This window comes from Biomphalaria glabrata, chromosome 5 (genome assembly GCF_947242115.1).
Source record: "Biomphalaria glabrata chromosome 5, xgBioGlab47.1, whole genome shotgun sequence".
NCBI classification, from domain to species: Eukaryota; Metazoa; Mollusca; class Gastropoda; family Planorbidae; genus Biomphalaria; species Biomphalaria glabrata.
In genome coordinates this window covers 36,852,480-36,869,065 of record NC_074715.1, presented here as the reverse complement: position 1 = coordinate 36,869,065, position 16,586 = coordinate 36,852,480, and the positions used below count along the sequence as shown (strand labels likewise).

General features: G+C 36.2%; 1 protein-coding gene across 4 annotated transcripts; it reads right to left on the bottom strand.

Moving 5' to 3' along the window:
* Positions 1 to 13,881: 13,881 nt before the first annotated feature.
* Positions 13,882 to 16,528, bottom strand: LOC106059422 (histidine-rich glycoprotein-like). Of its 4 annotated transcripts, none has more exons than XM_056029574.1 (3): positions 16,347 to 16,528; positions 14,745 to 15,353; positions 13,882 to 14,708 (listed from the first exon to the last, which is right to left on the bottom strand). In XM_056029574.1, the coding sequence occupies exons 1-3, from the start codon at positions 16,399 to 16,401 to the stop codon at positions 14,011 to 14,013; spliced, it is 1,362 nt and encodes a 453-aa protein (XP_055885549.1). In that variant the 5' UTR covers positions 16,402 to 16,528; the 3' UTR covers positions 13,882 to 14,010. The 4 variants fall into 4 exon arrangements, with proteins under 4 accessions (XP_055885549.1, XP_055885550.1, XP_055885551.1 ...); XM_056029575.1 differs by having other exon boundaries at positions 13,882 to 14,837; positions 14,916 to 15,353; XM_056029576.1 differs by having other exon boundaries at positions 13,882 to 15,062; positions 15,189 to 15,353.
* Between the last annotated feature and the right edge of the window lie 58 nt (positions 16,529 to 16,586).

The window sequence follows — 16,586 nt, the reverse complement described above, 5'->3', positions numbered from 1 at the left end:
GGTTGGATGGGGATGAGTTGTATGTTCTTGGCGTTTCACTGGAAAATGCGTTGGATGTGGATGAGTAGTATGCTCTTGCCTTTTATCTTCTTCATTGACCTCATCGTTAGGATGTTGTACATCATTATTATTTCCAGGGTTGTGCACTTCTGAAAAGCAACAATTTATGATTTTATTTTAAGACTATATTTACTGTTAATAATAACATTTCCTATGTACCAGTTTCCAGATTAATTCTAAGAAAGAAATCGAGTAGATGAGACAGTATGGTGAGAGATTGTGCATGCTAGAATGACAATCACAGGAAATATAAAAAAAAAACTTAAGAGAAAGAGGAGGCAATAAGAAAAACACACTTGTCATTTTTGATTATCCTATAACAGAACTACTCCAACATAAAAAATGTTGAAAAGTTTCAGGATTAGTCTTTTTATTATTATTATTGTTTTAACATAAACTGATAGTTGTGATGGTGATTTGTTTTAGTCCCTAAAAGGGAATGACTGCTGAGAGTTCTTACAACAAAGTCTCCAGCAGTATCACACTATGAATAAATCATACAAAATTTTCCTATTATTATTGAGAATAGTATTATACATTTATTTTTCATGTTTTGGATCCTTTCAGAATTGAAGATGTTTACAGTGGGTGTTGTCGTTGAGTGGTAAAACACTTAGCTATCATTGAAGATGTTGATTTAGAATTTTGGGATTTTTAGGCCGCCCTTGAGTTCACTTAGCTTTAATTAAAAGGTACCTGACTTTAATTTGAAATTGGGGAAAGTAAAGTCGGTTGTTCGATTCCCTGGCCACATAACTTCCTCGTTAACACATGGCCATAGAAACAGATTACGTTTACATCATCTATTCCTATAGATCGCAAGGTATGAAAGGGGAGGGGGTGGAATGGACAGGATTCGAATCCTGAAGAGCATATCACAAAACTAGACAGCTATTCACTATTTTCGAAGCCTGGGATAAAGTTTAGGGTTACAATGAGAAATTATTTATATACTCTAACAAAAGGACTTTAATATTTTTGCTCGATAATATATAAATAGAGTTATTTTATTCTGTTTCTTTATTTTAAAAATATTCTAACTTAGGCTGTTAGTGGTGAGTTACAATATAAGTTGGCAGCTCAAACAATTGTAAGTAAACAGGCATGGATAGTAGAATATATAAAATAGTTAATAACGTTATTAAAATGTTTTAATTTTAGCTAGACTTCCTACAGATTTTGTGATTAATAAAACAGGCACAAATCGCTCAATCATAGTAATATACTTTTACTGCTGACGATATTAGTTGTAAACTGTAATTGATTCTTAGATTGCTAAAATACTTGACAACCAACCAAAGGACTCTGGGAGAAGAATGACGTCTTTAATGTGGGCATTTAGTTCACCTTGCATAGGAAAGATATGCCTAAAGCAGATGTATGATGTGCTGGCTCAAAGCCTACAACTTGATCGACAAGGACAAAATAAACTTTTAAATCTTAATTGAGTTTGTTCTCAAAGTCAATACAACGTTTCATCATTGTTTTGTTTATTTATTGATCTAAGTCTCAATAACTCAAATATATATCGATATCCCTAAACAAACAAAATGTCTGCTCTACATTCATATCTTCAAAAGAATGCGATCACAATGAAAAACAAATACACAAAAATGACTACATCTAGATCTACCTTGTGCTAGAGCCAGACCAAGAAAGGTGACTAGGAGCAATAGCTTCATTTTGAATACTGTCTTCACTGGTGGTGCTCTTCCAACTCACTCTAATCACAAGCTGTTTTCTGACTGAGACAGAGAAGGTTTAGATGTCTTATTGAGACAGAGACAAAGACGGTCTAGATGTCTTTTGAGATCCTGCTGTTTGTTGCTGCAGTCTCCGGAGAATCTGGTTACTTTTATACCTGTTATTTTCTAGACTCTAGACCATACACATGTCACGTTTTACGAATGATAAGCTATCGAGAAAAAGAACAAATGTTAGAATTTCTTTAGCCTATATGCTATACAAAATCGTGATTTTAAGTCGTGTGTTTAAAGGCACGTTTAGGTTTGTGTAACATTTTTTGTTAATTCAAAAAATGACTTGATTTTTTTTTTAAAAGTTGTTGTTTTTTTTCAAAACAGCCATGGCGTTACATTATTTTTATGCAAATGAAGGGGCGGAGTAAAGATCGCTTTGTTTTAAGTTGTAATATATTTTTTATTTTAACTCAGAGCACATTTGATTAGTATTTAGTATTACAAGGTCGCATTCACCACCAAAGAAAGTTTCGTTTGAGTAAGTTCAAGTTGAAATAGTTTATTTACAGCTTCAATTGTTGTGATTGATTCATTTAGTACAAGAAGAAATGAGTTTAAAATTAAAAAAAGATATTTCTGAATCAGTTTGTCTACATGGAATTAACATTAAATTTGACATTTAAAAAAAGACTGTGATTTGCATGTGCCCTACCGTAGAACTACCGACTGTGTGATGTGGTGCAGCTCTTTATGAGGTAATGTTGCTGCAGTCTTTTTAAAATTAGAATCAATTATTGGAAGGAAATATCATTATTTATACATATGTATCTATATCTACGTATTTAGATTATATATATATATATATATATATATATATATATATATATATATATATATATATAATCGACCACCGGCGGACAATGGTTATGCTTGCCCTGGATGTGACAAAATATGTAGAACACAGCTGGGGCTGCATTGCCACGAGAAATACTTCATTTCTCATTAATCTCGAACACAAGACTTATTATATATATAGATATAACTTCAAATAAGATATATATATATATATATATATAAATATATATATAAATAAATATATAAATATATATATAAATAAATAAATATATATATATATATATATATATATATATATATATAAATATATATATATATATATATATACAGAGAGAGAGAGAGAGAGAGAGAGAGAGAGAGAGATTGTGAGGGATTATTATTGAAGTGCACTCGCAAAAATGTATCATTATGAAAGTGTGTGTGGTAAAATGATTTATAATTGTAGTATGATTTGATATTTTATTCTTCATATTGTCTTTAATTGTTTCCTCTTTTTCATTCACATTTTGAACAAGCAAAAGATAAAAATACTTTTTAAAAAAAAGGCATATCTAAAGGGGAAGAACTCCTTAAAACTATATCTACCAATAATGTACAAGTTATTTCTCTTATTCAATATCAAATAAAATATCTTGTTTTGTTTTGTACAATAAATAATTGTTTAAAGTATCAACTTGATTGGAGAATGCGTGAGAGAGAAAGAGCGTTAACAATTATTTAAAGGGACTAAACCCAACAAATTTACCCACAGCTTTGAATACCAAAGTAATGTTTTCCCTTGTTGCTATTCTACCATATTATGAACCATTAGTAATGAATTACCCACATGGTTATTATTTTTTGACTGATTCATGTCTTGTCTATGTCAATGAATAAGTGTGCGAAGTTTCAGCTTTATCAGAGAATAGGTGTGGGAAAAATAACATGCACACACTTTTTAACAGACAGAGTGAGTTGCTATAAGCTTTTGTTCAAATTAAAGTAATCTATACTAATTTATATTATTACAGAAAGCACTCACTGAACACAACGTACGTCCAATGAACCGGAAGTAATGTTTTCCTTTCGTGACTAAGGTGAAGACACTGAGAAGTTCAGTTGGTCCTGTGCCAGACACACCAAGGAGTAGTGCGGCCAGCGTAACGACCAGCTACACACACCTCTACTGTAGGATTGAAACATCGCGTTCACAAGACCTGTAAGAGACTGTAAACATAAGGGATATTTGTGGAAGGTCAGTTTGGAAGCCAATATTTCATTGACAGCTTGTGTTCCAATTAGCACTATCCTATGTGTATGTCCTCAGTTTAGGATGCAATTAATCAATCTCTGTGTCTACAAGTAATACACGTACAACCAGGGCCGGTCCTACAGATTGCGGGGTCCTATGCGAAACAGACTGCGCAGGGCCTAGTCTAGACAGGGATAAGGAAAATAAGTGAAAATGTTAGATTTTTTTTTTTAAATAAATACGTCTGTGTATTTTGTTCAAACTTTACTAAGTACAAAATCATGGTCAAATTAAATTACGAGCCATCTACAATAAGCGATAAACATTCAAATCTGTCTTTTAGATTTACTATCAACTAGCAAAATATCGCTTTTTGTTTTTTAAAGAGATCGAGATAGATGAATATCTATATTTACATGCCACTAAATATTACAGTAAATAAAGTATTGAACCTCTTGTTTTGGTTAAAATTCGCCTTATTATTTTTATTAAATGAAATCTGTCGTTTTTTTAAATCGCGATTAGGATTTGCGTCTTTCATATTGAATGGCACCCCAAAATGACAATTTTGTCTATCTTTTAAAACATTTTTATGAGTTTTCAGGATATTTCAATAATTTCAGGAGATTTCCAGGAGCTCCTGGAAAATCAGGAGGTAGCGGAAACCCTGTTAAGTTAAAATGGTTTAATTTAATAATTTACAACTAGTGTTAGCGCGGGGCCTATGAAAGTGAGGGGCCCACTGCGGCCGCGTAGGTAGCAGTGCCCTAAGGCAGGCCATGCGTACAACTAACAAATTACAACGATAGGAAGTTTTAGTTTACTTTTTTACAATTCCTCTTATCAGCTTGCAAATTCTTGATGTGTTTAAAAAACAAAAACCTGGGTGCACACGGATCTCGAAAACGGTTCTAACGATTTTCCTAGAAATTTGACAGTTTATGTATATCTTGTGTGGAAAAATTCTAGTTAATTGTCCACACACGAAAACTTGACTTTGACCGTTATAATTTTCCAAAAGGTAATCTTCTTAAAATAAAGTTGGTCTGGATGTCTAGACAATCTATGTCTTGAACACGCACACTAGGTGTCAGCAAATGTCAGGTGACCATTAGAAATTCTAAATCCAAATGGCCCGAAAAATAAATACCGAAATTCTAAACCCAAAGATCCAGAAAAAAAAATCCTTTCTTCACTAGGATTCGAACCTGGGACCCTCGTTTCGGAAGCCTAGCGCTTTACCTCTCAACCATCGCGCCCAAACGTTAAATGAACAATATTCTTTTTTTAAGTCTGGATACATTAATCTACCACCAAATTCAAATTTTCTATACCATATATCTAGATCCATTATTCTAGCCTAAGCCGTATGGGCGCGGTGGTCGAACGGTTATGTAGGCCTCCAAACTTGAGATCCTGCGTTTGAATCTCGGTGAAGACTGGGATTTTGAATTTCGGGTCTTTTACTGCGCCCCTGAGTCCAACCAACTCTAATGACTACTTAACTTAGGTTGGGAAAAGTAAAGGCGGTTGGTCATTGTGCTGGCCACATAACACCCTGCTCTTTAACCCTTGGCCACATAGATCGCTAGGTCTTAAGGAGGAAACTTTACTTTTTTTTTTACTTTAGGTCGTAGGTTACTGTCTTTAAATGTTGCATGTCTTGATTTGTATCACCAAACTAGAATTTTATTTACTCTGAGTAGATTTAACGAGGACTTTATTTATTTATTTTTTTTTTTTTTGGGGGGGGGGGGGGGGGGTAAATCGGGCTGGGTCACATGCTGTCTTTTTTAAGCTCTCATTCATTAGTTAATAAGAGCAAAGTGATCGCTATTACAAGTCATCAGCATCGTAAAGGAGAAATTGTCTTTAGAATAAAAATAGTATAATAGGCCTACTTGTTTCTTTACTTAATGTACACTTAATTCTTGTCAGCTTGATTTCAAAGATTACTAATGAGATAATCCTGTATCAGCGCTGTTGAAAATTTGATCGCCCTTTCATCTTATTCTCTCTGGAAAAAAAAAACCTGCCATTCAACCCGCTTTGCTGACCAAACAATAGATTCCAGTCTGCCTAAGAGATTTATAATGAATTTCTGAATATCTAGCTTCCTCTCACATACCTTCCCCTGTCCCTGTTGAACCGTTGGGGCACCACACATAATTTGCCGAACTTCTGTCTCCATTCCTCTGTCTTTTGTCTTGAATGGAATCTCTTACAATAATAGGCCGGTCCATTCTTTAATGTTGTCTTCCCATCACTTTATATGTCTACTTCCTCTTTTTCCTGGTACTGTTCCCTGAAGGAAGGGTTTTTTTTTTTTTAAACCTGAGAGTCATGTGATATGGACATAAAGTTTAAGTTTGCTTTTTTTTAACATATAAAAAATTTGTTATCCATATTTCGGATGTTCCTTATAATAATACTAATTAATAATAATAATCAGTAATATCCATAAGAAAATTTGTCTTACAATTTGTGAATTACAACAAACAAAACATTATAATAGAAAACCAAAATATACATTCACACCAGACTCACTCATAATTTACATCCGAAAAGTTTATATCAGATGGTTATTATTTAATGATTTGATTGTCCGGGAAATAAAAGAGTTTTTGTGTCTGTCGTTGCTATCGGTGTCTTCTATCTTGTTTGTGATAGTAAAATTACAAATCCTGACTCAAAGGGTGATTTTTAATTTCTAGAATCTTTTGAGCTCATTTTATGAATGTTTGTTTCAAACATCTGCCCATATGTTGTTGTTGTTTTTTTTTTTTTGTTTTTTTTTTTTTGCCAATGATTTTACCAGCAGTATTTAGGAAGAGTTGAAGATAATTTACTTCCCAGTAAACGTACATTTTTGTTTTAAGAAAAGAATTATGCAATTTGCATGCATATACATAGAGAACATATTGTAGACAATATTTAATAGTAGATGTTAAACGTAGGCTAAGAATTGTATTTTTGTAGTGAACATTTAATTTATCTTCGTCTATATGTCCAATAGAAGACTATGACATTCCCTCTGTCGTCACAGAGAAATAAATAACAGACTGTAGACATTAATAATAATAATTAATAAACAGACAGAGACTTATGTTGATATAAGTAGACATTAAAGGCTATCATTGAAGACTATCTTTTTATTTCGTCACATCCTTTCAAGTACTTTCTCACAAAAACATTCACAACAAACAATGACGCAATATAAGCATATTAGCACAGAGCTGATAGCTAAACTGGCAGATCTACCAGACAATATGAGCACAAAAGAAACTTCTTTAAAGATGCCTCCATTATTCATCTCTACAAGAGGAAAGGAAATAGGCAGATATGCGATAATCATCGTGGCATATCCATGTAATCCATAGCAGGTAAAAACCTGGCCTATACTAAAGACCACCTAGAAGCTGGCCTACTTTCGGAGAGACAATGTGGCAGGGTAGAGCTTTTGGTAGACATGATTGTTTGCACTCCGCCAACTTAGCGAAAATGCAGAGAGCAAAAATCTAATTTCTAATAAATTTCTATACATCATTCATAGATTTGACCAAAGCATTTGATAACGTCAGCTGTGAATGTCTACAACAAATTACATCCAAAGTTGGTTGCCCGGATCAATTCATAACAATGCTGCGCTAATTTCATGATGACACGCAAGCAAGTGTCCAAGGCAACGGAGAATAACATAAGCCTTTTCTGCTTTCAAATGGTGAGAGACAGGGCTGTGTGCTGGATCCAACACTATTCATTATAATGTTCATTGTGAAAGATACATTTCAGCAAGAAAGAATTGGAGTAGACATACGTATCGCACTGACGCAAGTCTATTCAGCGCTCAAAGACTTAGTTGAAAACCAAAATCAAATAGGACTGTATTTGCTTTTCATAGATGACCGTGTCGAAAATGCCTCAAATGAAGAATATCTTCAAAAGAGTGTCTGCAAACATTTTGGCATCATCATCAATGTAAAAAAAAAAAAAAGAATTGTTGCACCAACCTCCTCCAAATAAAACTGTCATCGAAACCAGACATTCTCAAAGATGTCCAAGCACTAGCAAAGGTAAAAAACCAATGTGTCTGTTTTGGAAGTACGTACTCTATCAGTAAATGCTAACCTAGATAACGAGGTAGACTTCCGTATTGCACGTGCCTGTGCCGCCATCAAGAACAAGTCACAGGAGAGGACTCAGCTTATCTACAAAACTGAAAGTCTACAGTGCTATAGCCCTCCCGTCACTCTTATATGCATCAGAGTCCTAGAACTTCTATTCCCGACACATCATAAAGCTAAACTCCTTTCAGCTACGATGTGTAAGAAAATCAGGTGAATTGGTTTGACCACATATAACAAACTTTGAAATCTTACAGCTTTCACAGATGAACAGTATCCTCGACACAGTTAAAAGGTCTCAAACTCAATTACGATTGGCGAAATATGTTGTCCGTATGCTTGAAAATTGCCTACTCAAAGGACTTGTTTATGGAGAACACTGTGCAGGAAAGCGCTCTCAGGGGATCAACACAAGTGTTATAAGGACACCCATAAGAGCTCCCTCGGACATTCTCGGCTGGGAAACACTAGCTCTTTATCGCTCCAATGGCGTGAAGCCACGAGTTTCGGACTTTCAAGATATGAGGCAAGGCAGATCTCAAAAAAAAAAAAAACTTCGAAGAGGCATATCTGCAACAGACCAAAGCTACTCATACCATGCATATGGCCGGCTTTTATAGTGAGGATTGGTCTCTATAGCCATCTTTGAGTTCATAAGAAATGAGAAATTAGTTCATCTTCGACTACCAATGAGGAACGTCATATTATTGTATTTATAGAAAACGTGCATGTGTCGATATATAAAATACCATAAACCACAAACTGTTAATATCTTCATATCTTCTTCCGAAACGCTTATCCAATGGAAAAGACCTGACTGTCGCCTGTCTGAAACTCTGAATACAGCCAGCGTGAACAAAGTAGAAATTGGGTCAAGCTGAAATTTTGCACAATTATTTCTTTTATCAGATAAAACAAGAATCAATACGAAATTAACTATTGGTAATTACTTATTTTGTTTGGTTTAGATTTTTGGAACAAGGGTAGGAAATATTATTTGACTGATGTGTTGGTATAAGTTGAATTAGTCTCACAACCTATTTATAGTAGGTCTGTGGTGTAAATATGTGCTACAATCTGACTTTTTATTTGATTCTACAGAGCCAAAAGAAAAGTGCACTAACATTGACCTATATCTAGCACATACAGGTCTGCGGCACACAAAATACGTTTTTAACAAGCAAAATAAAAAAAAATACTTTAAAAGAAACAAAGCTTTTATTAAGTGTATCAATTAGTTAGGATCAGTCATGTAATCAAATTTTTAATAAGCCAAACGACAATATATAAAGAGGATTAACGAAAAATCCATACGAGCTCAGACGTCGCCTCGTAAAAGGTCTGCGCATGGCAGTTTCTTCCAGGACTGCCTGTGATAAGTCAGCTACTGGAAATAAAAAACAGACTAGCAGCAAACACCTAAACCTTTTGCAAATCAACATCTTAGGCCTACAAAACAAGACAACAGAACTCCAACACATACTCAAAAAGTATGATATACACATAGCGCTATTGCAAGAAACACTACTGCCCAAGAAAAAAATAAACATCACAGGCTACACACAGTACAGATGCCTTTGCACAAAAATGCCAGGGAATTATGACCCTCATAAGAAACGACACACAAGCCACAGTAAAACAAATACAGAACAATACAGACATCGACACGCAGGAAATACTTCTTTGGAGAGGAGGAACAAAGTACACCATCAAAAACTACTATTGCCCACCATCATCAACAGCAGAAATAGACATACAACTACTACACTACACAAGGACAATAATAGCTGGCGACTTCAATGCACACACACCTTCCCTAGGCTACCCACACTACAACAAGCGTGGCAAAGAAATAGAGGATGTAACAAATGCCTCTAACCTACAACTTCTGCAAATCAAAACTTCACCTCCAACTTTCCTCCACAGCGCACACAACACAACTAGCAGACCTGACCTAACTTTTATCTCTACAGACATTACCGACTCTTCTAAAATAACAGTACTTGAAGACATAGGTAGTGACCACAGGCCTATACTCCTCAATATTGGAACGCCAGGTAGATACCAATCAAAACAACTAGATGGAACTATAAAAAAGCTAACTGGGTAGCTTTTTCACAAGAAACAGACACAAGACTATCAAGCATAATTGAGACAGACGTCAATTCAACCTACACAACTGTAGTCTCCAACATCTTACAAGCAGCAAAAAACACATCCCTCGAGGCCAAGTTGAAATACAAACCTTTTTGGACACCTGAATTAGATAAATTAGTAAAAGAAAGAAACATGGCCAGGAAGACTATAGAAAAAAAAAACTACTAGAGAGAACAAGACAACGTACAACAAATTGACATGGCTTATAAGATACAAAATTAAAACAGAAAAAAAAGAAAAAGTGGACCACAACATGCGAACAACTAGACCTAAACAAGGATGGTCGAAAGGCCTGGACCCTTTTGCACCGGCTAGCAGGAAAGAAACAAATAACAAACCCTCTACCTATAAAAGGCACTGACGACATAATAACAGAAAACCTTAAAAAGGCTGAAACCTTCAATAAATATTTTGCCAGCATTAACAAGTCAAAGCCAAGAAAACAACTGGACCGGGCCTTCAGTAATATCTTAAAGAAAGAAGAAAAAGCTCCAACAGTCAACTGTCAGATCCCTTCACTCTACATGAACTCAATACTGCCCTAAAAAGCCTCAAGCCAAGAAAATTCCCTGGACCCGATAAAATAACAAATGAAATGATTCGGGGACTAGGACCACAGGCCCAAAACTGTATACTTAACTTTATCAACCATACATGGAAAACTGGAGACATACCACAGGAATGGAGAACCGCAAACATAATACCCATTTTAAAGAAAAATAAACCACCTGGAGACCCAAAAAGTTATAGACCAATATCTCTAACATCCAACATTGGCAAAATGGCAGAAAAAATGATCAATAACCGACTTAATTGGTGGCTAGAAAGTACTTGCTCACTCCACAATGCACAAGCTGGCTTCAGGAAAGCAAGTAGAACAGAAGACCACCTCTTTCGTTTTATCCAGGACACAGTAGAAGGGTTTCATGAAAACAAGCACACTACAGCAGTATTTATAGATTTGCAGCAAGCCTATGATAGAGTGTGGAGAAAAGGTCTATTTTTGAAGATGAAAAAAATGGGCATCCATGGAAAAATGTACAGCTGGATCAGGGCATTCTTAAAAAAAAACAGAACCATCCAAACCCGATTCGAAGATGCCATCTCCAGTAAAAAAAAGTTTGGAAGAAGGACTACCACAAGGTTCAGCCCTTAGCTGCACTCTCTTTCTAATCTTCATGAATGACCTCCCGGACCTCATTTCGGTCAACAAGGCACTTTATGCAGACGACCTTTTAATTTAGACTACAGAGAAATATCCAGTGCTGACTAGATCCAAACTAAATAGAGCCCTCACAACTATCTCCACATATTCAAAATTATGGAAAATGGAAATAAACAAAGAAAAGTCAGTTTATTTAATCTTAAGCCACAGCAACAAAACAGCAAAAAGAAACTACATCCTAAAAATAGACTCTCAGCCAATAAATAAAGAAGAAAATTCAACATATCTTGGTGTAAAACTAGACCAAAGACTGTCTCTAAAACACTTTATGGCAGATTTAAAAGAAAAGGCACCACAAAGATTAAACATAATAAAACACCTAGCAGGAACATCCTGGGGAGCTGAAAAGAAAACCTTAAGACAGTTATACACTGGATATGTCAGATCTGTAATGGATAACTGTCTTTCCATACAAGTAGCTGCCAACAAAACATATCAATCATCATTAGATACAATCCAAAACCAAGCCTTACGGCTAATTAGTGGAGGTATGAGAACTACTCCCACAGCAGCCTGTGAAATAGACTCCAATATTGAACCTCTTAAGTTAAGGCGCAACAGAGCAGCATTAGAAGCTATTGAGAGATACAGAAGGTTGGAGGACGATCATCCAAATAAATTACTAACATAGAGAAATAGGAAAAAAAAAAGCAAAGGACTCTGATCCAACTTACTGACGAACTAGCCCTAAAACACCACCTACCCAATAACAGAAAAATTACCAGGTTTTCAAACATTACACCCGGACTAAACTAGAAACAACCAACCATCAAAACACATTTACTAAATAACACCTTAACAAAAGAATCAAATCCACTGGAGCTCAAAGTAGGCACGCTTGAAACAATCGAAAGCTATCAAAAAACAGCTATCCATATTTATACAGACGGATCGGCTTTCAAAGCTACCATCAATGCTGGTCTTGGTGCCTTCCTGGTCTTCCCTAAAAATAAACACTTTGAGATAAGCGCACCCTGTGGCGATTACTGCTCAAACTTCCAAGCCGAAATTGAGGCAATTACCATAGCACTTCAGACAGTGGAAAACAAATTATATGAAGGAGTGCAACCACCATCAGATATTGTTGTCTTTACAGACTCCCAATCTACTCTGCAAGCACTTAACAGCAGCACCTCAAACAGCCCAAGAGAGTTGACAACACTCATTGTGATAATCCACCAGATGATATCAAAATTAAATATCAATATCACACTACAGTGGATCCCTGGACACATTGGCATCATGGGAAATGAAAAGGCAGATAAGCTATCAAAGGCAGGTTCATCTATGGAACAACCAGATAGACCTGTTAACTTCCTCACCCTAAGGTCAATGTTAGTCAACAATCACAAAGAGGAGTGGCTCAACCAATGGGCATCAGGAAACACAGGCAGAACCATGTACAGAGAAATGATTACGCCTAACAAACTGGACAGTATTAACTTCCTCCCCCGCAAAGAACAATCTACAATCTTCCAACTAAGAACAGGACACACACCACTATTAAATTACCACCTGAACAAAATAAACTCCACACAACTACCCCTTTGCAGACACTGCGCCCACCCATTTGAAACCGTAAACCATATCCTCTTTGAATGCCCCTCCCTAATCCACCTTAGGCAGACCCCTCTTCCACTACAGCCCAACATAACCAACACCCTGTACGGCAGCGCTGAACAACTGAAGAAAACAGCACACTTTTTTTTCCTTGGCACAATCTGCAAAAGAGCTCACAGCTCAGCAGCAATAAAGCTGGCTAGAAGAAGAAGAAGAAAGAGGACTAATTCAGCTGATACACCACTTCAGTCAAGTACTATTTTTTCCTTTGTTTGAAATACCAAACAAAGAAATAGTTAATTAACTAATTGGTTAATTTATTTTATTGATTCTTTTGTTGTCAGGTAAAAGAAATAATTGTGCGAAATTTCAGCTTGATCTGAGATTGGGTGTTGGAGAAATGACGTGTACAAAATTTTGCCAGACAGACAGACAGAGTGAGTTAATATTGGCTTTGTAAAAATGTATAAAATATTTATACTTTCTTTATTCTGTGCACCGGCTACATCAAAACGATGCTTTTTATGGGCTCGAGTCCACTTTGTGAAAATCTTAAAAACAGTGTTTTCTTTTTGCTTAAACGAAAACAATTTTCAGAAAATTGTAGGTGGCATATACATAAATAAATGTGTTATTAGTTCAAAAATAATTTGACAATATAAAAACATTTTTCGAAGGCCTATAAATGTTATAATTGTTGCTTACATATCTAAGTACATATTAGTCATTTAAAATTGTTTTAAATAAGGTTTATTGATCATTTCAAAGCACAAGGACTCGTATTCAAAAGAGAAAAAAATAGCCTTTTTTTTAGTATGCAACACAATATGATGATATTCGATTTTTTATATGGCTTTCAGTTTTTTAAAATCTCAACGTAACAAACAGACAGATTGAAAGAGAGACGACACAAAAGTAAAATTAGCTTTTGCCGATTTGGGCACAGCTAAAATAAGTTCGAAAACAAGGTTTCAGTTTCAAATTTTATTAAATATTGTTTTTGAAAAGGTACTTTGAATAATTATTAGGAAACTAATTTATAATCTGTCTTCTTTATTCTAGTATAAACTGGTTTAGAATTTTACAGTGATCCATAGATTAGACTATTGGGTGGTGAGTTGGATGTGGGGTATGTTCTTGGCGTTGGACTGGGTGGTGAGTTGGATGTGGGTGTGGGGTATGCTCTTGACGTTCTACTACTGGGTGGTGAGTTGGGTGTGGATGTGGGGTATGCTCTTGACGTTCTACTACTGGGTGGTGAGTTGGATGTGGGGTATGCTCTTGACGTTCTACTACTGGGTGGTGAGTTGGGTGTGGATGTGGGGTATGCTCTTGACGTTCTACTACTGGGTGGTGAGTTGGATGTGGATGTGGGGTATGCTCTTGACGTTCTACTACTGGGTGGTGAGTTGGATGTGGATGTGGGGTATGCTCTTGACGTTCTACTACTGGGTGGTGAGTTGGGTGTGGATGTGGGGTATGCTCTTGACGTTCTACTACTGGGTGGTGAGTTGGATGTGGATGTGGGGTATGCTCTTGACGTTCTACTACTGGGTGGTGAGTTGGATGTGGGGTATGCTCTTGACGTTCTACTACTGGGTGGTGAGTTGGATGTGGATGTGGGGTATGCTCTTGACGTTCTACTACTGGGTGGTGAGTTGGATGTGGGATATGCTCTTGACGTTCTACTACTGGGTGGTGAGTTGGATGTGGGGTATGCTCTTGACGTTGAGCTGGGTGGTGAGTTGGATGTGGAATATGCTCTTGACGTTCTACTACTGGGTGGTGAGTTGGATGTGGAATATGCTCTTGACGTTGAACTGGGTGGTGAGTTGGATGTGGGGTATGCTCTTGACGTTCTACTACTGGGTGGTGAGTTGGATGTGGGGTATGCTCTTGACGTTGAACTGGGTGGTGAGTTGGATGTGGAATATGCTCTTGACGTTGAACTGGATGGTGAGTTGGATGTGGAATATGCTCTTGACGTTGAACTGGGTGGTGAGTTGGATGTGGGGTATGCTCTTGACGTTCTACTACTGGGTGGTGAGTTGGATGTGGGATATGCTCTTGACGTTCTACTAATGGGTGGTGAGTTGGATGTGGATGTAGGGTATGCTCTTGACGTTCTACTACTGGGTGGTGAGTTGGATGTGGATGTGGGGTATGCTCTTGACGTTGAACTGAGTGGTGAGTTGGATGTGGGGTATGCTCTTGACGTTGAGCTGGGTGGTGAGTTGGATGTGGAATATGCTCTTGACGTTGAACTGGGTGGTGAGTTGGATGTGGGGTATGCTCTTGTCGTTTGGCTGGTGCATTAGTAGTATGGCCCTCATGGTGTAGATGTGGCGTATGTGTCTGATGAACTTGTCTCTTATCGGCAGGAGTTACAACATCACTATGATGATTATGGACTACATTATTATTTCCTGGGTGCTGTACGTCTAGAAAAGAAATAGAAAACAAAATCAAAATAATTTGTAGTTCAATTACTTTGTAAACGTTCATTAAAAAAAAAAACTACAGCTCTGTTGGCAAATGAAAAAATAGACTTAAATTTATTGTTATGATTGTTTAAATTGACGTCGACATGTTCACATTAGCTACTAATGCATGAGTAATGATGTTAGTACTGAGAATATCATTGGCTATTGTATAACTATAAAGGCCAATTTAATTTTATACTCTCCGAAGTATATATAGTATACTATACTCAACTCTACCGACTCTAAAGACCTTAACACAGACCTGCAACATCACAACTAGTGGGGAGTGGAGACCAATAGCTAATTGCCACCTTATGTACGACGTGGTAACGGGTTATTGGTCTCCATTGTCCATAGGTTGCGACGTCGCCGGTCAGTGTTTGAGGCCTATTATAAAGATTGGTCTGGGTCTGTCGGGTTTCCAATTAAGATCACGTGACCATATCTCGAACTATTCCCACGCCGTCATGTTTACAAACAGGCTGATCTCAGTCACATGACACCCACATTTATAATAATATATCCTATAAGGCCTTTATAAGAATGTGTAAATGTATTTATATTTACAAAATAGTGTACTTTTCAGCATCAAACATTTCATTCTACATTCCTCGCTATAAATAGACCTTTTGTAGTAAAGTAAAATATATGTTAACTATAAACTATATTTTAGTATATTTACGCCTATACAAAACATTATAACATAAAGTAAAAAACATTTCTAAAATACTATCTACATTTAGTTAAAAGAATATTAAAATGTTTAACCTATGTTAAAGATCTCCCATAAGAAGTAAAAAAAAAATGACAGTTCTTAGCTAACCTATCAAAAGCTTAACAGAATTCAGTTTTAATATATTACAATTATCTAATAGCTTAGAAACAATGCGACAGGTAGCCCTATCTAGATGTATTTCTTTCGTTATCAAAGACGGAAAGAGGATTATTTACCTTGTGATGCGACAAAACTCAGAAACGCTATCACTACCACAGCCAGAATCTTCATTTTGAGCAGTCAGCACTGATCGCTTTCAGATCTCGACAAATAGCAATAACTTTTTTTCTTAAATTTCACAGTTCACTGTCTTACTGTTAGAATGTTCAGTGTCGGAGGTAACGACTCGATCAAATCTCACCTTTTTTATACTAGCTAGATCTACCAATTTTTTAATCTTCAACACTTTGATTACC